The sequence below is a fragment of the Chlamydotis macqueenii genome, chromosome 6, assembly GCF_036417535.1.
Source record: "Chlamydotis macqueenii isolate bChlMac1 chromosome 6, bChlMac1.mat, whole genome shotgun sequence".
Classification (NCBI taxonomy): Eukaryota; Metazoa; Chordata; class Aves; order Otidiformes; family Otididae; genus Chlamydotis; species Chlamydotis macqueenii.
In genome coordinates, this window is record NC_141561.1 from 10977940 (window position 1) to 11002275 (window position 24336).

The window sequence follows — 24336 nt, forward strand, 5'->3', positions numbered from 1 at the left end:
TTACATCTCAACGTGTCCCCCCCCAGGTTTCCTTTGAGGTGGCCGTGGAGGCGCGGAGCTGCCCCACTGGAGACACTTCCCATGCCTTCACCATCAAGCCTGCCGGCTTTCGGGACACGCTGGAGGTGGCGGTGACCTACAACTGCCTCTGCGGGTGCACTGGCCACGCCGCGCCGGCCAGCGGCAAGTGCAGCGGCAACGGGACCTATGCCTGCGGCCTGTGCGAGTGCGACGCCGGCTACCTGGGGGCCAGGTGCGAGTGCGAGGAGGGGGCCAGCCGGGACATGCACCACGCCATGTGCCGGGAGGCCGAGGGCAAACCCCTCTGCAGCGGGAGAGGGGAGTGCAGCTGCAACCAGTGCCTCTGCTACGAGAGCGAGTTCGGAAACATCTACGGGCCCTTCTGTGAGTGCGACGACTTCTCCTGCGCCAGGTACAAGGGAGTCCTCTGCTCAGGTAGGAGCCTTTCCTCACCTGCTGCTTTGCGGGGATGGGGGAAGCACTCCAAAATGGGGAAGGCTGCTGGGCTGCTGTGAGAGGGGCTGTGCCTGCCCTGTCTGCTGAAATCTGCCCTGTTTCTGGAGGGTTCTGTGCTCCCTTTATTTTCCTTATGGAAAAATGAAGGGAGAGGTTTAAGTGCATCCACGCTAATGAGCAAAAAGTGCATTATCCCTGTCAGAACTGAGTTTCCAGCATTAGAGTGAATGGCTCTCTCCTGGTAGGCTTGTCCTCTGCCAAAGCAGAGTCTTGGCTTTGGTGTTGTTATTTTGACATAACTATGCACATCTCCTGCACACTGAAGTGTATCCCTTGGAAAGAGTAAATCAGCACAGGCTTGAAGCTTTGTGGTGTCTTCTTAGTTTGGATTTCTTTTACATGTGCCGTCCTTCCCTGCATAGGCAGAAACAGTCTTTTTTTTTTAAAGATGAAGCACTTAAAGTAATCTGTTGGTGCAGCGCAGGTGAAAGGAAAGGTTGTGTTTTAGTCTGTTAGTTATTAGAGAAAATCTATGTTGAAGAATCCTAAAATTATTTTAGATATAGATTTTTCTGCCCACTGGGAAAACAAATCATTCACTGGGAAAGATCTAGCCAGTCAGCTTTGCTTAAGCAAAGACAGAGGAGTTATTTAGCTGTGTTTGCTAAAATGGCTTTAATTCCTTGTCAGGCCAAGGTCACATAATTTACCTTGCATGTAATTGCCTGGATTAGCCCTCGGACATAATTCCCTCAGTTGGAGCTGAGCAAAAGGTTATTCTTTAAAATTTGCCTGCTTTCAAGCAAGTGAAATATTTCCTTTACTGAAAATCTTGGACAAAATTTCCAAAATAAGTGTAAGCTTGGAAAAATAGCTACTTTTCATGTTTTCTTCAGGGAAGTGGTGGGATTTTCCCCACGGTTTATCTTGCCCTGCATAGTTCTGAGCTGGGCAGTTAGTGATAGGGCACCTTTTGGTTGAAAGTTTCTGAGATGGCTGTGTTGTTAGGCAGATAGAGGACGTTTGTGCTCACTTTCTTGCAGCCTGGCTAGTGATGTTTTGGCACTGCTGAAGATGGGGCAGGTGATACCTTGTTTTTTTGGCATTGCCCCGGGGCATCCCTATTGCAGAGCAGTGAGATCGGCAGGTATCACCTCCAGCAGCCACTGTCCTGGACCAGGAGGGCTGGAGCTCTCCCTGCTGATGAAAGAGCAGAAAGAAGGGTGACCGTGCAGGAAAAAAGGTATTTGAAGGTTGATGAGGGAAAAAAAGAAACTCAACTGTGGAAGTAATTAACCGCAATACTGCCTGGGGGTTCTCCATATGACTGCATTGCTTTAGTAGCATCATCCCTCCCAAAAGAAGTATATTTAACAGCAAGCAGGGCAGGGATGGTTAAGAGAGGTTGGGAGTTACTGGTGTAACAGTTGGTACTGGAAGAGAAGGACTCTCCTCTACCTGAATTTCCGTTTCATCAGAAAAGCCAGGGCTCTGCCACTCTGCAGGAAAACAAGCTGTGTGTCTTCTGTTGCTCCTGCTTTCTTCTGTCCTGGTGGAGGACTTCTGGTGCTGGGCAGAGCAGCATAGCTACTTTGGGATTTGCTGGAGTTTTTTTAAAGGCTTTTTAAAGTCCTTTTTACAGCTATGAAAGAAAACAAAGGGTAGGTTGAGGCCAAGTGGCCTCTTTGTTCCAGGGGTGGATGGAGACTCGCAGGTCTGTGTGGAGTGGGGTGGTTCTCCCTGTGCCTCCTGGTATTTCTGTTGCTGTTGGTTTGTTGTTGGTTTTTTTTTTTTCAATTCCAGCATTTACGATGCTAAATCTGAGCTGTGGCAAGTACTGTGCCAATGACACAACATTGTGGGGTGGTTTTGTCAGCCCGAGAGGCTTGGGCTGTCACCAGCCCACCAGTCGTGTCTGAGCTTGCACAGGGGGGCTGTGCCCAAAGCAGCCCCTAACGAAGAGCCCTCTGCTACACAAGCATCTCTGGTGGCTTCCAGTAGACAGATGCTCTCTTCTCCCTACAAATGGGACCTTCTTGAAAAAGGCCATGTGTTTAGTTCAGTCCACTAGCACACGTAGACTTGGCAGCCAGGGGAGTTTGGGTCATGCCGTGAGTGCAGGATGTTCCCCGAGGCAGCCGCGCAGGGTCCGCTTGCTGCTTTTATTCCTGCAAGGGGGAGAAATGACACCCTGCCCCCCTCTGTCTTCTCCTGGGCACAATGTCTTCTTCTGGGCTGTGCTTTGTGTATGCCTCGGCACCGTGAGCCCATCACCAAGCAGCTTGGGCATTTCTTCCCTTTACGATCTGGAGCAAAGCTGTCCCCATCAAGTCACTGCCGTGACACAGGGCTGGGCGGCAGATTGTGCTCTGGCATCTCGTGCTCCCTGTGAAAGCCACAGCGTGTTTGAAATACTCTGAAATTAGCTTTGAGCTTCTTGTGTCATGCTGCTCAGTCTTTTGGCCAGCAAAAGCATTTTCATTCCTGGGTCTGTTTATAAATATTGGCACCTCATTTTGTTAGCATTTGAGAGGAGAAATGACTGCAGACCGAGCTGCATACAGCTCCTGTCCTTCCATAGTCCCTTGTGAAGTGGAGAAGTAGATTTTGGGTGGAAGATAATCTGAAGGAGAAGTGAGAATTTGATTCCTGTTAGTGGGAGGTTTAACATGCCACATGTTCGTGAGGCAGACAGGAAAAGGAGTCATTTATAATGTGTCGTAAACATTGATTCAAGTTGTGTCCAACTTTTAGTCAATGCCGCTTAGTCACTAATAAGCGGTGTTTGTTCTGCTGCTCCCCCGGTCCAGTTAGCAGCTCCGGAGTAGCTGTTTCAAACCATTAATCCAGCTCCTGGAAGGGCCATTGGGGGTGGCTTGCAGAAGTGCTTGGTGCTGCCAAAAGAGATGCAACCGGGTTATCCACGGCATCACGCTCTGACAAAGCAGGCAGGCACAACCCAAGGCTCTGAATGCGTTCCTCCAGACGGAGGAGTTGCCCTCTGGCGACGCGCTGTTCTGGCCTCCACTCTGAAGGGTGGGTAGCTGGGGGAGAGGGGAAGAGACCCCTCCTCCTGCCGGCAGAGGGGCTGGGGAAGGGGCAGCTGGCTGCACGGCCCGGCGGCTTTTGAACCCCTTGGCAGCCTGCCGGGCAGTTTGACAAAGGAGGAAACATCTCGGCACTAATTGCATTCCTGAAGGTCCCATAAAACTAGGTGGCAAGGGGGAAGGGAGGCCCCGGTGAGGGCATCACATGTTTGCCTCTAATGAAGAGAGACTGGCTCGCCGGAGGCCAGGCTTCATTAGCTTTGGTGCTGTTTTGGAGGGAGAAGACGCAGGGTTGTATGGCCTTGTCTTTACTTTGGTGTCTTTAGAGAAATTTCCTCTTAATCATCACTGCTGTGACCTGGCTCCCCAGGTGGGTGTCGTTTGTGTGCTCTTCGGCCCAGGACTGCGGTGCACAGGAGCATCATTACCAATGGCCTAAGTAGCGAGCACTCACCACGCTGTGAGCTGTTTCTCCCCCGAAAACACAAAGGATCTCGTCCCAAAAATCCATACTGCCTGAGTGACACAACTGCTGATGTTGGTGCAGCTTTGTGGGGTCAGGTCTTTTGTAGTTTCTCTTCTTTTTTTTTTTTTTTAATTAGACAACAAATCTGATTTATAAACACTTTACAACTGTAAATCAAACTCTACTACTTCCTTCTAACTCTTAAGCAGCTGAGAGCATCTTAACTAGTTAAGAGGACTGACGGTGGCTGGCTGAAGCACGGTGAGATGGAGATGCCTCCAAGCACCGGAGCTGGGAGTCTGGCCTCGCTTGCTCGTGCAGGGCTTCCAGTGACAGGAAAAGCACGGGTCAGCAATAGATGATCGGGTGTCAAATCTGCAAATACGTGCAAGTGCCAGAATAGCTTCTGAAATAGGATTTAGGAAGTGACAGCTCATTGAAAATCTGTGGCTTGTTTCGCAGAGAACAGCCAAGCTGACATGCGCTGCGACTCCAGCTGCCCTGCAGAAACCACTTCAAAAACTTGCTGAGGATGTACAAGTCCATGGGGCTTCTGACTGATTCCCTTTCTTGGTTTTATTAAATGAGGAAGCACTGTGAGGTTTTAGAGTGTACTAATGCCCAGTGAGATATGGTTTTTTGTTTGTTTTAACACAACCTCAAATTAGAAATCTTGCTCCTGCTTCTGCAATTTGTTTTTGGCGTTCCCCGTGCCGGGTGCCGTAACGGCGTTTCGTAGCGCTGTGTTTGTGGGAGGTCTGGTGGGACGATCGCTCTGGTGCCAGCGCGGCAGTTTCTGGTTGTGCAGTAGACCCCAAGCTTTGAGAGCAGCGCTCAGGTTTGATGGCACCGCTGGTATCTCCACCCTGGGGTTTCTGGTGGGGTCTGTTGCCATACAAATCACTGTGCCCATGGACACATCTTACAGAAATAGACCTTTCTCCACTCTTAGTTTTGTAGCTGTTGTCCACCAGCCCTGTTGTAGTGCCTGGACAGAGGATGCTGGTGTCCATCTGAAGGCTCACATGTGAGAATAAAGATGATCCACTTTTTTCTTGCCTTAATTCTCTTCATTCCTAGTGTGTAAGCTTTTACCAGGAGCTGCTCTTAAGATAGAAATGGGTAGTATTCTATTTATTAACCTCTGGGGTGCAGGTGACGGGTTGAGCGTGGTTTGGGGAGGAAGAGGACCTTGCCTGTGCCCACTGCCTGCGGCGGTGCCAAGGAAGAGGGGTGGCATTAAGCAAATGTAGCCCCTGCCAGAAGGGAAGAGGGTGGTCTGCAGCAGAAAGCGAATCAGGAACAGGGCCTAAAACACATCTGCAATGTTTTCTTTTTAAGTCATGTCAAGTCTTTTTATCTTTAGGGTTTTGATTTGGGGGATTTTGGGGGTTTTTCATGTAGTTAGTGTAAAAAAGGCAGAATCTGAGCACTGCCTAGTAAAGCAGGACCTGAAGGGCAGAGACAAAAGGTCCGTATAAGACGTGGAAGTTAAAAATAATGCTTTGATTGTTGCTAAGTGCTTGTGCAGCCGCGAGCCACGCAGCTGCGGAGGAGATGCAGCTCTGTCTCTGGGGCGGCCACCCCACAGGTCACTCCTGCTCCGCTCCCTGGGCTGGAGGAGGATGGGGGAGCACACATGCCCACCAGCGTGTTTGAGCCTTAGTTTGGTGACAGAGGATGCGGTGTCAGCTTGGGTCACCGCTCTGAGGTTGACACTGGATGAGGTTGGGCTAGAAAGCGGAGAGGGGCACAGGGTGCCTGTTGCTCCTTCTTAGCAGCCAACAAACCTCGGGTACCTTGAGGTCTCCTACCTGCGGAGCCGCTGCATAGCCCAGATGGACCGTATGGCCAGAATAAGTAAGGAGATGGCACTGTGGTAGCATCTCTCTTTTAAGCTGTGGTCAAGACTTAATCAGGCTGCATGTTTATCCTTGAGCTTCCTAAAAACCTTTCTCCTTGCTGCATTCCCCTTCAGCCTTGGCTTTTATCGCCTGCAGAAGCTGCTCAGCCAAAGGCGTTGGCCCGAGACACCTGTGCACCTCAGAAGAAATGCATAAAACAAAAAAAAATCCCCCTGAATAAGAGGAAAAAAACCCCTCTGACTTGCTGTGTCCTGCAGCAGTGATGAACTGAGGCCGGAGCACTCATGCCTGGCATCGCTGTTGGGTGGGCGCCCCCTCCACCTGTGAAACATCTTGGCTCCAACAAGAATTTGTGTAGACTGGAAGCATTTAGTATGAAACAAATCAAATGGAGGACCTCTGCTGTCCTCTTCCTTTTGGGATTAAACTGGAAAGCTGGGCATGTTCCACTTACTCTCATAACATGGATTAGCGTAACAAAATGTAAGGTTTAGGTCAGCTCCCTTTACTCCCATCCTGCGGGTCAGCCTAAAGAAATGTAAAGACCAGGTCAGCTGGGGCAGGCAGGGCTGAGGGCTGTGATGGGGATTAACTGGAAGAGCAGTCAACCGAATTCACCTTCATCCTGCTCAGACTGATGCCACTGTCGCCCTGTGTACAAGCTCCCTGCAGATGCTCTTTGGCTATGCGTCTGATGTCATTTTTCTGCTCGACATCTGAGCCCCAAATCAGGAAAATCTCCTGGGTTTTTTGGGTTTTTTTTTTTTTTTTGTGTGTGGTTTTTTTTTTTTTCCTCTAAGCATGTTTGTATATGCCAGATATTTCCTGATGTCGGTTGTTGATAGTCCTGCATTCCTGCTTGGCCTCTTGCAGAGTGTGGGGGCTGCCATGCCCTTGCAGCGTTTTAGGGAGGCAGAGTGTGATTGCTCAAGTGGCGATTTGGAAAACATTTCCACAGATGGGGAAGGAACCGTGGAGGAGCCCACTGCTGCCATCACAGCTGTGATACTGGCTTTTAGAGTTCACTCCAGCGATTGGAGCCAGTGGCCAAGCCCTGGGGTCATCTCGGGATGCTTCCTGTGGTGCCTTCCCGAAAGGCTGAGTCTGGCCATGCTTGACCTGGGTGCAGCGAGGTCTGAAAACAACACTCGAAACCTCTCAGCCTTTAATGGGGAATGTCATTGAGAACTTCTCTGCTCTTTACACAGTGTGAAGAGGGTGAGAAACCACAGGGACGCGTGCAGGACGCAATACTCAGTGCTTGCCCCCTGCCCCGCACCAGGGTGGCACCTTCTGCCATGGCAAGTAGGGACACCCAGCCCTGGGCTCCCAGATGATTTGAAAGGGCAGAGAGGGGCTCCCCAGGAGCTATGCGAGCGGCTGCCTGGCATTAGCATCCCTCTCTGGCAGTGTTTGAATTTTCCTTAGAAGCGAGTGGTTCCTGAGCATCAACCACTGTTATTTTGGAAGGCTGTGGTGAGGCAGGGGAGTGGGGGCACTCGCACCTTGTTGATGTGTTACTGCTGACCATGGATACCTGTCACCATGTGTTAGTGAATCGCTTGTTACTTGGAACAGAGAATCCAGGGAGGATTTTTATTTAAAACACACCCTCTACCAGTGCAGGCTTTCTAGGTCGTGTGGATGGGCTTTGGCTCGGGCACAAGCTCCCTCCTTTTGGCAGCCGAAATCAAGAGAGATGGGCACCCCATAAGCTACCGCCTTGGTAGGGACCTGTCCTTAACACTGTCTTGCTGGTGTCTGTGCAGCAGCCTCTCGCTCCCGGCAGCTCCCTCGCTCTTTGCAGGTGGCTCTGAGGTCTCTCTGCCTTAAGGTTCCAAATTCAGCAGCATGTTGCACGTGCTGCTGGGTGTGCTCATCTCCAGGGGCCGTGGCTTGTTGCTCCAGTGCAGAGAGGGGCTGAGAGCCGAGTAGGAGACATTTGCATCCCAAATTTCATCTTCATGAAATCTCTGGTTCTCTGGCATGCAAATCCTTGTTGACCTTTTGGAGGAGCGTGGGGGTGACTCAGTGCATGTGTTTCCTCACATCTCCAGTCTTTGAGAGGCTCCTGAACCCTCCCTGACGTTTCCCCTCGGGGCATAATTTCCACCCTTCCCCAATCTTTCTCTTCTGCTTCCTCTCCAAGTTTATTTTTTCCCCTTTAACCTGGTTTCTGTTCTCTTTCCAATTTTATCCTGAGACATGTGCCACTCTCCTCCGAAAGCGTGCGCCTCCCCATCCCATTCAAAAGGCTGAAGATCCCAAGAGGTTCAAATGGGCTGGGGCCAACAGCACGGGGTGACCGTCACCTGCCGGCTGTAACCTGCGAAAGCGTGGCCAGTGCTGCAGCATGTTAAAATGCCCAGCTCTCCCCTCTGATTGCTCTGCTAATGACGTCGGGTGAAGGTGGATATGGATGGTTCTTAGCTAGAATGCTCTGTGCTTGATGTATGTACTCCTCTGGATTTCTTTGACAAGAAATAAATGTGCTATTGGGTATTACACCACCAGGCATTACCATTACATCGTTGCCGGTTGAATATTATTATTTAGGAGTTGGACAAAATGATCCTTATGGGTGCCTTCCACCTCAAGATATTCTATGATCTTTGCCTGGATTTCTCACAGGAGCACAAATGATATTTCCTTTCATGTTTCTGCCCAGCGCTGTGTTTATTCTTCATCGTCCTTCGTGTTTCAGGCAGCAAGTATACCCAGCCTGCCCTGCCTCGCTCACGCCAAGGGCTGTTCACACCGAAACAGCAATCGAGCTGGGCTTGCTTTCGCCAGCCGATCGAGCGCTGCTTCACCAGAGTTTCCATTCCTGGCACGAAAGGGGCAAGGCTGTGCTTTCTTACCCCTCCTTTCCCCCTACCTAGGCCCTCGTTGCTGCCGAAGCCTTGCAGCTCTCCCCATCCCTGGCAGCAGCTCCTTGGAGGACCAGCCCGCACAGAGCGCTGCTGTTCCTGCCTCTTTTCACTGGGGTTTCTCCTTGGCCTGGAGCGGACCTTTTGCAAGTGTTAATGCATGCTAATGAGGCATTAAATGCCAGGGCAGAATTAAAGAATGAAGAAGTGACGTCTTCGAGATCTTTACAGGAGCCAGAGCTCTGTTGGTGGGTTTCTTCTCTTAAAGCAGCGCAGCGTGAGGGTTGCAACCCCATGTGTTATCTGGTGGTCCATGCATGTACCCAGACTCCCCTGTCCTGCTGCAGTTGCCCCCTCCCACGGCCAGAAACCTCCAGTTTCAGAGAGTAGAGAGCTCCAAAGGAAAAACAAGATGAACTTTGAAAAAAACAGCTCGTCACTTACTCCATGCCCAAAAAGGGAAGATGCCCTTACAGCCAGCGTCCCACTGAGTCTGGCGTTTGCATATCGTCCTTCTGATTATAGTAATTAACAGAAATAAGCATTTGGAAATGAGTGCTGTATTTGGGGTTTAGAGGCAGATGAAAGCCTAAAACCAGCAGGTGAGTGAAATTCTGGGTTTCTGCATTTCTTGTTGATGTGCACTGACAACCTGTGAATTTTGCTCAGTTTGGTTTAAAAAACTGAATTTAAATGCTTGACCTGAAAGGGAAGTGCAGCACAGGCTGCAAGTTCATTCTTTGTCTTTTTTTTCCTGTTTTATTTTGAATGATATTCTGACTTCTTCCAGCTTCTTTGGGAAGGGAGAAATCCATTCCAAAACCATGGACCTTTGGTGAACTTGCACCAGATTATGTGTTTGCATCCAAACACAGAACTTGGCAAGGCTCCCACGGCACTGGATTTTGCAGAGAAAGAATCTCTCTCTGCTCCAGAGCCCACTTCTCTTAACAAGGTCCAGCTGAAAGGACATTCAGCCCATTTGGCCTTCGGTAGGGTGGGAATTAGCCTGCTTTTCATTTGAAAGATGGACTTGAACCATGGAATTTGGCCCTGGAGTTCAAGCATTTGGAATTGTGCGGCTTTGACTTGGAGTCAAGTTTTATTTTAAGAACAAATCTGGAGGTTTTTGGGTGGTAGGATAGGAGCCTGCTTGGGCACCAGAGCAGGGAAAGGAAGCTCATCCTTCCTGGAGGCACCATGTGTCTGTGGACAGGTTGCAGCACTATAGCTTTTCTCAAGCCCTTTATCTGATTTCACCTAACTGTGTGCTCACTGTGTGTCCCCTCATGTTTCTAAATCTTCCACAGCCTTCATGGTGACAAAAGCTGAAGGCTAAATATAGAGTTGTATAAGCAGACCTGGGCAAAGAGATGAGCCAAGAAGTATGTAAGTGGGGGAGAAACTCCTGGTTCTGGACCTCTGGGTGTTGGTGGTATCTGGGCAGGGTTGGGAGAGCCAATTGAAAATGGCTCTTTGCCAAGTGGTTTCCTTTGTCAGGCTTTTTGGGGTGAAAGGGAACAAGTGAGGGGAGCTGTAGTGAAGGGGGGGGTTTGTGTGCTGGAAGAGTGGGTCTCATCCAAGAGAGGTTTGCAGGTGAACTTCCTTTATGTGCCTGTGGGGCTGGAGAGTTGGCGGGAGCAGGGAGAACCATGGAGGGAGAGGCCTCAGTGTGGGAAACCCAGTAAACACCTGCATCGTAGGGGATGGAGGTTGGTGGAAGAGGGGAGCAGCGCAGAGCCCTTTTTGAGTTAGAGGTCTGGAGGGAAACATGGGAGGGGGAAAAACCAGGATTCCACGCACAGACATATACCCTCCTCTCTGGTGTAAGGAGTAATAAGAATTATTAGCAGTTTCTGCAGTGCCTTCCATGTCAGGTGCTTAAGGGGTGATGAAGCCAAGGATGAGTGTGTGCCCGATTTGGTGGGGTGTTATTTGGATCCATGGCTCAAAGGGAACTGATGCATCCATCCTGATTTCCCCCATTCAGGATGAAGCACTGCGTCTCTGGGAGGGTCTGGCAGCAGCCCTCGCCTCTTATCGCTCCCTGCATTGGTAGCAGAGTCAACAGCAGGACCTAAAAGCTCCGGTTCCCAGCTCTGGGTCTCCATCCAAAAGGCCACGTGTGGCAGGCTCAGCTGAGGCACTAACATAAGCAAAAGTCAAGAGATTTGTGGAGTGCTGAGCTTGGAAAAAAAAAAAAAAGGAAGGCTTTATTTTAAGAAATGCAGCTTTAGATCTCTTTCAGGAAATGACGGCTTGCTGCCCATTTTGGCTTTCTGGTGGCTCATCAGCCGTATCTCGTGATTGCGTTTCAGCTCCCCTTCTGCAGCAAAGAGGAGGAAAATGAGGAAAGGCTGGCCAGGGCTGCCGCAGGAAATCCGCCTGCCCGGAATCACTTTCAGCTGCCTTCATGAGACAGCAATTTCCAGAGCCCTGTTTTCCCTCCCCAGTTCTCAATTAACCCAGAAATTCCCAAGTGAGTGAGAAACTGGGAGGCTGAGGGGGTTTTTTTTTGTGTAATGGCAGTGCTGCAACGTGGGGGATGCTGGCAGTAATGGGTGATGGGGCTTGTGGTACCCAAGGCTGAATTAGCAACTCAAACTTGTGTTTATTCCTTCACCTTTGGTTTCATTAGTCTGTGTCTCTGATGCTATTTTTGATGATTGGTGAGCACAACCAGCACTAGGATTGAGATAAAGCCTTATTTAAAGCCATGTCGATTCTTGGCCAAACCCATATGCTTGGAGAGATAAATATCCGTTGAAATTAATGCAATGGGAAGATGCACAGATCCATGGTTTCTGGTGTAAATAACACACAAGAAAGGACTATTTACTCATTACTAGCCTCTTAGTGTTTGTTTTGTTTTTTCAGTATTGCGTTGTGGATAAATGAGGGTGGGCCAGCTCTCTTCTGGCGTGAATGGAGGTGGTCAGTGGATGCATTTCGGTTACACAGAAACCTTAGACCCTCGACGTTTGTCTGACTTTGTTTATGCAGTAACCTCCTTTTCATGAGGAGGCTGTTGTGCTCCGTAGGCTCTTCCCCAGGAGCTGGGGATGCTCCTGCCAGCCTGCCGCCCTTTTTTTTTCCGTGCCAGACTAGTGTGTGACCTGGGGAACGCATCCTAAGCCCGTCCTCACTATATAAAATTTTCTGAGCTCTCCCTTAATTCCTGCTGGTGCCGACCATCTGGCAGCAGGATGGTGCCACGGACCTGAGCTGTGCCGCAGGCGGGCTGCCTCGCCTTGCTTGGCCTCTTGATGTGCAGTGCCGGCTGCTTTGAGTCATGGAAAGAGATTAGTGGGGAAGTTGATGATTTATTTACCTTAGCAGGCACTGTGTCTTACCATAGCCCTTTCCCAAACAGAAAGGTCTAAGTTTTCCAAGTGTTCAAAGCCTCTTCCGCTGCCCTTCCTCCTCCCACTCCAAATTTGCTGTTCCTGGAGCCTCTCCTGCTTTTGCTAAGAGATTGACTGCTCTGGTACAAAAATGATGCTCAAGCAGTGTCCCGTGTTGGTAGGGTTCAAGTGCTTCTTTCATAAGCAGATGGTTTTGGTGCATCCACCCCAAAGGAACCCAAGGAACGTGTGGCTTCTGCGTCGGGGCTCTCCGAGCGATGGGCACAGCCAGGGCTCCTGGACGGGACAGCACCAGGGAATCTGAAAATTGCTTGCCATAACTTATTTCTCTTAATTGGTTTTCCTGTGGGGTTTTTGTGGGTTTTTTCAAACTAGTCGTTCAAGTAACCAAAACCGATAAAAGCACAGCATTTTGAAGGTCCTGACTCAAAGCTTGGATGTGAGCATGGAGGCACAAAAATAAGTGGCTTGATTTAACAGGAACAAAATGCAGTGTGACCTTTCCTCTCCCAAGTGCTCAGAAACCAAGAAACTGGCTTAAAAATTGTGGGGACTTTTTTTTTTCTTGTATGGTAGGCACATCAATTTAATTTGCTAGAAGGTGGGGAATAAAAGGAGTGCTGGAAGAGCTTGTTTTCAAACCCTTTCTCCGCCTCCATAAAAGCTGGGATCATTTTTATTTCTCTCAAAAGAAAACTGGTATTTTTGCATAATTTTGTGGTCCCCAGAAGCAGGAGGCTTTAGGAAAACCACTTTCTGCTGAAAGACGGAGTGACAGAGCTTTTAGTGCGCTGAGTTCCAGACTTCTTGGTGCAGCAGCGGTTGGTGCAATTCCTAAAAGCAAAACCTCAGTTATCGTGGAGGGTGGACGGGCTGTCCCGCTGCGTGCTCAGCCGCTGCAGGGTCCCACTTTGCAGCGTGTTGTCAGTAAGTCCAGGATGAAATCGGGGTCAGAGCCTGGAATTTTCTGCCAGAAGCTGCTATCCCGATTCCTGCTCGCCGGCAATGCATTGCGGAACCGGGGTGAAGCCTGGCACGCCGCAGAGGAGCAGCTGCCTGGGGACCTGAACCATGGCACGCAGCGCTGACATCAGGCTGCCAAGCCGGGTTTGTGCAGTGCTGGGGGGAGGTCAGAGGGGATTTGGGCTGTGGCTGTCATCCCGGCGCGCTGTTGATGGAACGAGGCAGAGGTGGCTGGGGTGAACCAAGGACAGCTGGATGTCCTGCCAAAAGCTGCCTGAGTGACAGCGGGATGTGACAGTGCAGCCCAGCTGGGGCATGGCAGTGGACAGGGCTGCATTTTTGAGGCTGGGGGAGTGATTGGAGGGACCGGCTGGGCTGCACGTCTTGGTCCACCTTGGTGGCCTCCTTGGGAAGAGGGTGCTTCCAAAAGCAGTGCGCCCCATGGTTCCTGCCCCACTGAACCCCAGACTAGGTCACACCTAGTCTGGGAACTGCTTTCCCTCCCAAGAAGCATTGCTTTCCTCTGCTACACCCTCCCAGCGTGTTTCTGCAGCTTCCCTGACATGTGTTTTGTGTTAGTCCCCCGAACAATCAAGAGCTGGCTGGAAAGTATGTTATCAAATTCAGAGGGAGCATTTAATTTCCCAGTTAGAGCTGGATCTTTTAAACATCTAAGGTTGTCTTATTTCAAGGATGAGAACAGAAGAAAACATCTCTTGTTATGTTTGGAGAACATAATTAAATCTTTTGGCTTCAAAAACCAATTTTGATAGAGAACATGCAAACTCAAAGGATGCACAGGGGTTAAAATCCAGGGTAATGTCCTGCACCATGAGATTTCTGCTGGTGCAGAGATGTCTTGAAATACCTCCTCGAGGATGCATTTTCATCTTGGAAATGAAACTGGGAAGTGAAACTAGGTTCATCATGGGCATCGTGGTGGAAGGCTTCCTGCAGGCATGATCTTAATGTCAGAGACTGCTTAACCACATCAGCACTGCGTGTGACCGTAGGATAGCTGAGACTGGAAACGTGGAGCACATTTTGCTGTGAAATACGGGTACTGGGTAGCACTCTGTAGCACTCTGCATGCTGCAAACCAGCTCTGGGTCACTGTCACCAAAAGACTCGCTGTGGCCAGCACACCACATTGCCTTGGGCCTCCTCTCAGGTCGTGTGCTGAGCAAGAGGATGGAGTGGATTCCCATCTCCAGTGCTCGAGGTCGGTGTTGAGAAGTGGGACAACTCTTGTCACACCCATATGAGAAATAAATGTATCCCACTCACCCAGGTATCTCCAGTCTTCAGGCTGTGTGGGACATGGACAGAAAGGACCAGAAGTGGAGCTCATGGTGCCTGCAGGAGTGGCCGCTCTTTCAAGCTGATGCAGGCAGTGAAGACTGTAACATCTTTGCCGTTAAAGGTCAACATGGAAATTCCCACTCTTGGCACGTTCCCCATGATGAGCTTCAGCCAGTGACTTCTTCCATGTCGAGCCAGTGTGGCTGAGGCAGAAAACACGTTTCAATATGTTTTTAAATCTCAGACTCACCCCACATGCTTAGTCACCCTCATATAGAAGGGCCTTTTCTTCATCCCCTTCAATAAACAAAACCATTTGCTTTAAGATGCTGGTTTTTAAATTTTCCAGTTGCAGTGGTTTAACAAGATGCGTTATTTGGAAATGGCCATTTCCCTTCCCCAGGACAGTCGTTCCAGCCCTGCCAGGGACTGGAAGGGACATGCAGGCTTTTTAGCCTCCTGGCACTGACAGCTTTAAAAACTGTACCGTTTAATGAGCAATAACACTTCGAGAGAGATATTTCCAATGGATTAGCATCTTGTACTTGGCTCTGTGGTGTCCAAGGGGGACTAAACTAAGGCTGACGATGCAGAGGGGTGGCTCCCACCCAGGTCGGGACCACGGGATGGTGTGAATGCCATCAGCTTGCTCCTCTTGGCCCTCACAGCTCAAATTCAGGCATGAGCACATTTACTAAATGCCATATACATGGATTCCCCATTGTAGCCGCTTTGGATTCCTTGAAAACCATGATTTGCAGCTAATTTGGACACATGCATTGCCATGGAGGCTCCAAACTTGCTGTGTGTGAGCCCCATCACCTGAACTAATTGTGAATAACGGCCAGCCACTCCGCTGGGTTTGCTTGTGCTGCAGAGGGTGCAGGGGTCCCCACTCTGCTGCTGCACTCCAAGCAGCACCCATGGCAAATATAGCTGTGTCCACGGGCTCAAAACTAGAGCTTTGTAGAGACAGGGCAAGCCAAATCTGCCTGTACAGATACGTCTGGCGAAAGGGCAAGGCTGTCGTCGTGAAGACAAACAGAGCAAGGAATTTTTAATCTCCATCAGATGTAGGCAGGGAAGGAGGTCACCTCTAGAGATGGTGTAAACATAACTGTCACTCTGTCTAGTGATGTTTGAGTTTACAGACTGGATCCAAAGCAAACGGTGGGAGTGCAGAGGAGGCTGTAGGAGGGCGTCTTGTGATGTGCTGGGACATACGAGCTGCCTTGTAAAACAGAAGGTGTTCCCGTGGCTGCTGGCAAGGGATATAGCCTGACAGTCCACAGCCTCTCTGGTAATCTGGGAGCGACGGAAGAGATGAGCGGATTTGTGCCGATAAAAGCAGCATGTATATAATTTATCTTGTCTGGGGAGCTTGAGGCTGTTTCCAGTGGGAAAGCTGAGCTGTAATTAGGTTGCTGACGAATCTCATATACAAACCTTTCAGCTCTATAAACTATGCCTTCAAAGGCATCCCTTCTGCTAGGGACTGACCAAGGAGGAATTCAAGCAAAGCCCACTTACACAGTGCTGGGCACTGGGAGACAGAGGTGGCGAATATTCACTCCACGTGTAAGAAAGGCACGCTGCCAAAACCTGCTCTCAGGGGTTAACTTTTGCTCTGTGGTGTCAAGCACTCGATGGGGGCGAACCAGGAGGGTGCAAAAGGGCACCCTAAAAAGAGGGAGATACTTAGGAACCCTCATCTGGAGAGAGGAAAATAAGAGGGTAACAAGAAAATAATAACAGCTAATCCTGTTTGGGTTCTGCAACAGTAGGTGGTTGTCCCTCACATGGACTTGGCGTGGAAGTCACCTCCCCTAGCTGCAGGCTGTGTCTGCTCGAAAGGAGCTGCCCTGTTCTCCCCATGGTCACCGTCACTGCAGGTACCTCCCCGGGGCAGTTTGTGTCCATGTTCCTGGCCACTTGGTCCCACCTAGAAAGGAAGAGGTGCCCATTTTTCTTGAGCGACTACTGCGCATAGGTATCTTTTTGCTGCTAAATATAGAAAATAATTTGATGTCTAGGTATTTCCCATCACTGTTTATTTGATACTCTGCCAAGCTTTCTCAGCCGCAGCACCCAGCGCTGCCCCGGGATGCTACTGACGCCTTCCCCCTGCTGTCGCCTCCAGGCCATGGAGAGTGTCACTGCGGGGAGTGCAAGTGCCACGCCGGCTACATAGGGGACAACTGCAACTGCTCCACCGAGACGGACGGCTGCGTTTCCAGCGACGGGCAGATGTGCAGCGGCAGGGGCACCTGCGTCTGCGGGAAGTGTCAGTGCACCGAGCCAGGCGCTTTTGGAGAGACCTGTGAGAAGTGTCCTACCTGCCCGGGTGTCTGTAGCACTAAAAGGTACTCATAGAGGGGCTCAGGGGGGGATTTCTTGCTGGCAGCCCCAGTTTTGCTGCACCCTGAGGTCCTGGGCCCAGAGAGCTGTGAGCCACAGAGGAGGGGAGGATGGGGATGACTGCCTGCCTCGCAGCGACAGAGGTGCCCTGAGCATCAGCCTGGTGCCGAGCAGCAACGCTGTCTGCCTTGATCTCAGGCGGGATGGATTTTGCAGTAGCTGACATGCAGCTCCCAGCATCCACAGGGCAAAAGGTCCCCAACCTCCCAGCTGTTTTGCAGCTTCATTGAATCCACTCCTAGAATAAATCCATCCTTGAGAGCGGGAGATACTTGTCCCTGAAGTTGCTCTTTCCTCGCGGAGCAGATGCGCAGCCTCCAGAGAAACACCCAGGGAGTCCCTTTCCAAGGGGTGAATCTCTCTGTTCACGCAGTTTCTGATGGGTGTTTAATTCTCCCCTCCGTGTGTCTTTCTGCAGGGACTGCATTGAGTGCAAGCTGTTTAACTCAGGAAGACTGGCTGATAACCAAACCTGCCAAAAGCACTGCAAGGACGAGATCATCACCACTGTGGATGTTCTCGGTAAGTAGGCAGCAGACAGTGGGAGCCAGCGGCTGTGATGTTGAACTCCTCTTAACCAGACCAAGACATATCTGTAAAGAAAGCTTTGGGGAACACCTGGTATTTAGAAATGTATGTGTGCATGTAGTATGTATACGTGCATTTGGGGTATGTGTAAACCTCTCTCCAGGCTGTAATCTATATTGAAGTAAAAAGCCCTTTGATTTTAAATAACATCTTAAAATCAAGGTGTGTCAGGGCTACTACTGCCAATGCAAGGAGCAAAGAGAGTGGGATGAGATCAGATGAGACAGAAGATTAGATGAACTGTGAGAGTGCAAAAGGACAAAGTATCATTAAAAACGGCATTCCCTAATCTTCCAAGAGTTCATCTTGGATAAGTGAGCTTGTAAGAGAAAGCAAAGCTGTTTTGGAGATGATGAGTTCTGCTTTGGTGGAATGGACTGCTCCTTTATGTCCACTTCTAGAAGCCACCCCACACTTGTGTCCCTCAACAGATTACTTTCTCCTCCTCCTTCTCAAGCTCCATTCTGGGAGGCCCTGGTTGCTATTTGTGTGGATAGAGGGGACCCAAAATGTGACAGCTTTAATCACAATCCTGACTCTGCCCTTAGCAATATCCCTTGGAGGGAGGGGGTCAAGCAGGGATAAATTGCATTCCACATCTGACATTTCCTCCTTCTCTTCCTGTATTTATAGAGTGCTCTACCTTGCTTACCCTTCCTCCCAAGCTGCCTGGAGCCATGTTTTTCCCATTGACTCCTCTCATCCAATGTCTAGCTTTTAAATTACGACCAGTGGTGTTTCCTACCTTTCCCTTTGGGAGACTCGCTCTCATTCTCTCCATCCTCCCTGCAGTTTACCAGGGAGTGCACCTACACCAGCACGCTGCAAGAGGTTACGAGGCACTTCCAAACCACACAAAGCTCTTTCCTGATGCCTGGCTGGCCTGTGTTTCTTAGGAGCCAGCAAACACTGATGACTAAAGCTCATCTCTCCTGCCTGGGTGTTGCACCATGCTAAAGCCAGCTTTTGTGCTGACTGTGCCCTGGGAGGTGAGGCTGGGCTGTGGTTTGTCAATCCCCATATGGCTTTCAGAGAAAAACACAGCCGAATTTCTGTTTTAAGACGTTTTGGGGAATTACCCTTATTCTTCTGTTGAACTACTGCAGTCAGATTGTGAGTGGTGCTGATCTCTTGGTGGATCAGGGCACTCTGCAGCTTGGAGATCTGGGCTACAAGAGAAAGAGGTAAAGCAAAACATTCCTAGAGAAAGTGCTTGGATACTATGGTCTTTACAGGCAGGCTCAACCAAATCCTAGTGTTCAAATGCTTTTGTGTTATGTAGCACATGTTAAAAGTCCCTGCTGAGAGGCCAAATGCTGGTATTTGTCACAGAAGATAAAGGTCTCCACCTCAGTGGAGGGTGGGACCTTCAGTAATATCGAGTTGCAATGAACACACCCTGGAAGACCCCAGGTACCTTTTGGCTCTGGGTATGAAGCAGCCAGTGCTTCAAAGCTTCATAGAGCAGAGGCATCTGTCATTGGACTCATGAGCCAGAATGATGCTTTGGGAGGATAATATGGCTTGCACTGGGTTCTGCAGGATCTCCTTTGCTTCTTCAATATTAAATCTGCACTCCTGATGGTTTCAGAGAGGAGCTGTCAACATGAGAGGAGCATGACAGGTCCAGTGCTGAGCTGAACCTGCCAACAGCATGCATCAATGGTCCTAAAAGCTTGATGGGGCGATTGCATCTCTCTCTGTGGATGCATGATCTCTGAAACCTAGTGAACACCACCAGAAATCATTACTATAGAGATTTAAATCACCGTATCTTTTAGCAGAATAATGGTGCAAGGATGACATTGAAAGCTGCTGGGCCTGGAGGAACTAAGATTTGCTGCTCAGCTGAGGACATTAGTCAAGACACAACAAAGTTTTATCAATATTCATCTAATTAATACCTTGCTTTGTAGCAATCATCAGCACTTCTCCAGCCCTGCCTTCGGTACCACTGCATAGGCAGAGAAGGTTCTCCTGTCGCGGGGTAGGAACAGCTGAGGTTTGTCCACACCGGGAACCCTGTCAGGCCTCACCAGAGGGGCAGTTGCATCTGGGCTCAGAGCTGTTGAAATGGAGGGTATTAATCTTGCGACTGAAAGCAGGTCAAAAGCATTGAAAGTAAAGACAAACAGACAGGAGAGAGATAAGGGGCTGGAATAGCAGTGGTCATTAATGCGATCATTTTTCAACGTGACAGACATGCACAGACACAAGTGAGGAGGAGAGCTCTGGGAAGCATTTTCCAGGTGCCTAAGCCAAAATTGCATCTTTGCCAGCCAATAGCACTGGGTGCCCAAATCCCTTCCTCTCCCTTGAAGCTGTCAGCTCATGCAGGCCTACAGCAATGTGCTCCTGCAGAGCTACCTGGTGTGGGTGGAGATGTTGCCCCATCTCCCTCCAGGCACTCTCCCTGTGGCAGGGACACCCCACGCGCTGTCGCTGTGCAGGGTGGTGGCCCTGCTGAAATCGCCCCTGAAGCTAGAGTGCAAGCCTCAGGCGGTGGCTTCGCTGAAACTTTGTAATGGCTTTTGTGAAGCAGCCTTCCTCAGGAAGCGTCTTATAGTGACCAGAGCAGAGCCTGATGCTATGGTGTGTTAAACAGGCGAGCAAAGAGCATCCATATGGCCCTGGGAACTGAGTAGTCTCATTTCTTGCAACTCCCTGATCTCTGCATCCTCCTCTCCAAGCAACTCCTCCCTTCCCCCTCCCTCCCTCCTCCCGTCTTCATTTTCCTCTTCTATCTCAGTCTTTAAAAACAAACTTCTCAGCCGTTTCCGGAGCTGGAGCCATTCAGCACAGCTGGAGCACGAGCCAGCCGTGGGCTACTGCTGCCGCTGACGGCCCCCATCATGTCCTCCCAGGCTGAGTCTGCCCCTCCCTTCCACTCTTCAATAAATTTAGCAGATTAAGAAGAAAATGGCATTTATTGCCAAAGCCAGCTTGTACAAAGGAAGAGCGTGCGTGTGTGTGAGGTTGCGTGTGTTTGCCGTGAAACTTTTGCTGAGTGACATTATTTTCTCAAGCAGTAAGTCAGGATGCTGCTCGGTTACAGTTTGCCCGAATCGTGATCAAACAGTGCTGCTTCCCGGGCTCAGTCACTGTTCCTCTGCTCCCTGGCACCCGTGGGAAGCCCTGCTCAGCTTGCAGAGGAGAATTGTGCTAATTCCTAATATTAAACCTCCCCACTAAATCCACCAACATATCCTGTTAGAAAGGGGGACTTGGTCAAAACCGGGGAACCCACACTACTGGAAGTTGTTAGGGGGAATTAGCTTAATAAGAAGAGGATGTTGGGAGTATTTGTGTAAGAAATTAGGATCCAAGAGTTCTGCAATCTGTGGGAGTTTTTTTTTTAATGTAAAAAACAAAAGAAAAATCTGCGACTCTGCATCTCATTCCAGAAACAGATGACCCGAACGCGATCCTCTGCGCCTACCCGGTGAACAACTGCGTCATGAAGTTCACCTACTCAGAGCTTGCCAGTGGGAAATCCAACCTCACCGTCCTCAAAGAGCCAGGTTGGCCCTCCCTTGGGGTTCCTTTTAATAGCACAGGCTGCCTCGTGAGACGTGACAGGCTATGGGGGTGGGGGGCAGAAAGACTGGTTTCACTGGCTGCACACAGGCATGTGCAAGCAGATGAACCAGGATGATTTAAAAAAAAAAAGAGGTGTTTTACAGTGCTGAAATCCAGCTCCAAATGCTCCCAACTCAGTAAAAAAGACTCTGACCCAGAGTGAAACATGCACCTGAGCTGCCAGCATTGCTAGCAAGTGGCTGAAGGGCTTCCTGCCAGCTCAGGATGCTGAAATTATACCCAGTCTATTTATGTTGCAAAATACATGCCATGTACTGATTTGGTGATACAGCCACTGTGAGCAAAAAAATAAAATTGGAAGGGGACACCTGGTGCTGCTGCTGGTTAAGTCAGGATGTTTGGAAAACTCCACCCCACCTATGAATTTCTGCGTTTCCAAAGAACCAGCTCTGGTCCAGCAGTGTAAGGGCTGTGTCCCTGCTCCGCTCACCAGACTTCCCCAGACAGCTGTGCTTCCCAGCAGTACTTTAATCACGTGCAATGCACTTTCTCAAAGAAAAAAATCCCACGTGGTGCTGCAGGACAAGCTGGCGAGCACCCAGCAGCAGCTTCTCGCGATCTGCTCTGGTGCTCCGAGGCGCAGGCCAGTATGGGAAAGACCAAGATACCGCACGCTTTATTGGATTTGTGCTGCGGCTTGCACTTAATTGAAAGACCAGTTGATTAGCTGACAGTTAATGTACTTTATTTAAAGTGCCGACTGACCACCTGCCTCCATGTGGGCCAGAAGCTGAGCTGGCTTTTGCCAGAGGCACCTTAACCCTCTGTGTCCCACATGGGTCACCCGGCATTAAAACCGGGCGTCGCTGTTGGATGTTGGCACAGCACTGCTCTTCCCCTGAGGCATTATGTGACATCCCAGCTCTGGTGACATCCATGAGAGCTGTGCCTTTGACCCGCCTCCAGCCAGGAATTTATTTAATGGAAAAAAAAAAAAAATCCCTTTGGTTTCAGAGAGGACTGTTGCTTTTTTTTAAATTCAGTCACTGCTGCTAGCGCTGCCCTAAGGTCATTTGCTCAGTGGCTGTGGTCCAGGTTGTTATGTCCTGGATCTGGGATACACTTGCACCAGAGCTAATTACCTTTCCCCCTCGTTACCAGCATGCAGCTCAGCCCCCAGCGCTGTGACCATCGTGCTGGCAGTGATCGGCACCGTGGTGCTGATCGGCATCATCCTGCTGGGGCTCTGGAAGCTGCTCGTCACCATTCACGACAGACGGGAGTTCGACCGATTCCAGAGTGAACGCTCCCGAGCCAGATACGAAATGGTGAGCCCAGGGTGGAGGTGCTGCTGGGGTCCGGGAGGGCTGTCGGGATGTGCCTGCAGCAAACAGCTCTGCAGGGATGGAGCAGGGACGAGGGATGGGGGTCCCCTTCAGGGGCCAGCCTTTGGTTCCATCATGTATTTCCCATCAGTGCTGGAGGGCTGAAGGACGTGGGGGAGCGGGGACCAAGCTCTGACTGTGGCGGCAGCCAGGTCAGTCAGGTCCATGAGGGAGCCTTTCTGGGAGGCTTTAGGTGGGGTTGGCCAGCATTTGAGGACATCACCTGTGCCTGCAGACAGGATGAAAGATGGCTCTGATGGACAAACTACAGACAAACAACACTGCTTTTGCATCTGAATGCACATTTCAGTCAAAGCCAAATGTAGTGCTGTCTCCAAATTAATTAATAGGCTCGGGAAGGGAGGATTATGCACATTTTTGCCATGACATGGATTTTGTTCCTCACCTTTTTTCTTTTTGTCTGCTCCTTTCTCCAAAGGCATCCAATCCTCTCTACCGAAAGCCTATTTCCACGCATAACGTAGAGTTCACATTCAACAAGCTCAACAAGTCTTACAATGGTACAGTTGACTGATGGGGGGGTTCTCAGCGCCTGGGACTGCTGTGGACAATTGCTTGACTGTATGTGCTGCTTCCCCACTTGAAGATGGGATCCTCTTCAGGGGCGAGAATCCCTCACGACAGGACTGGTCGATGACCGAAGCCTGTTATTTGCACAGAAGGAGAAAAGTCTGGTTCATTCTGGAGGCACGAATGCGAAGGCAGGCTCCCTGCCTGTGCTGATGGACGCCGGGCCGTGTGTGTCTCTATACCCCAACTTTCTGGAAGTATTACACTTGCCAACTAAGTCAACCAAGTGCCATATTGCAGCTTTAGACATATCCCATTAGAAAGGGGGACTAGGTCAAAAATCAGGGGAACCCATGCCATTGCAAGTTGTTAGGGGAGGAATTAGCTTAAAAAGAAGAGGGTGTTGGAAGCATTTGTGTAAGAAATTAGGATACAAGAGTTCTGCAGTCTTTCTTTAGGAATTTTTTTTTATATAAAAAAAAAATAAAACTATTGTGCATTTATGATGCTGTGAGTAGAGTTCATTGTTTGTTTGATGAGCCCCACCATCAACAGACCTAACAGGGGCTTGCTCCTGCAAGTGCCAGTGGTGCTGCCTGATTGTTTTTTTTTTCATAGAGCCTTACCGGTCAAAGCATGGCTATAAAAATAGGAGCTGGAGCCGCAGTGACTGCTGCAGAAAGCATGTTGATTTAATACCTTAATGTTGACCCAGGGCAGGGAGTGCCACAAGAAGCTCGTGCTTCGTGCCGGTGGTGTGAAACAGATGGGAAACTGGTGGAGCCTGAGGGAAATGGGAGTTTAGGCTGAGAAAATGAAATTAAACACCCATTCCTTGGGGTGTGCAAGCAGGCGTCCGGCCTGGGTGCCTGCAGGAGGGTGGCTGGGAGCACAGAGCAGCTCACCCAGACCTCTGACTTTTTACCGGAGGACGAGAGCTGTTGGGTCCAGCCGGGAACCCCTGAGTGTTTACCTGGAAAAAGGGCTGGCTAAAGCCTGGTGTTGTTGCTTCACAACATTCATTTTGCATTGGTTTTGTTGGGATGATTTTTTTTTGCCCCCCTAAACTGTTCCCCTAGCCCCATCTGTTTTCCTCTGGAGCTGGGGTTTGGGTGACCCTGGCTGACAGCTGCAGCTTTAAACCCACACAGACATCAGTGGGGCTGCAGCCACTGGCAGGAGAGAGACGTTGGAACAATTCTACTGCCTGCTTTTTTTTTTTTTCTTTCTTCTTTTTTCTTGTCTCTTCGCCCTGAACAGATCATGCAATAGTCAGCTGAAGGAAGCTTGCCAGGGAAAAGCAAAAACAAATGATGTTCCTTGTTTTGACTTGCTCTTCTCATTGGAAAAGTGCCACGGGCCCATCCTTCCGGATTTTTTTTTTTTTAATTTATTTTTGCCTCTATAAAAAGAAGCTCTTATTTGCCTAGTATAAACAGCTCTCCTTAGAGAAGTTCATGGTCATCCCCTCCTCCTCATACCAGCAGCACTGGAGAAACGCAGCAAACCACACCAAAAA

At 49.9% G+C, this 24336-nt stretch overlaps 1 protein-coding gene across 1 annotated transcript in view; it reads left to right on the forward strand.

The window, feature by feature from the left end:
- The window catches only part of ITGB5 (integrin subunit beta 5), a 60034-nt gene extending 36711 nt beyond the window's left edge, over positions 1-23323 (forward strand). Inside the window, exons 10-15 of the mRNA XM_086751391.1 lie at positions 27-456; positions 16496-16718; positions 17192-17295; positions 20766-20882; positions 22063-22229; positions 22726-23323. Of these exons, the coding sequence (XP_086607517.1) occupies positions 27-456; positions 16496-16718; positions 17192-17295; positions 20766-20882; positions 22063-22229; positions 22726-22821 (1137 nt within the window). The 3' untranslated portion in view covers positions 22822-23323. The remainder of the gene's footprint in view (positions 1-26; positions 457-16495; positions 16719-17191; positions 17296-20765; positions 20883-22062; positions 22230-22725) is intronic.
- Positions 23324-24336: the final 1013 nt, after the last annotated feature.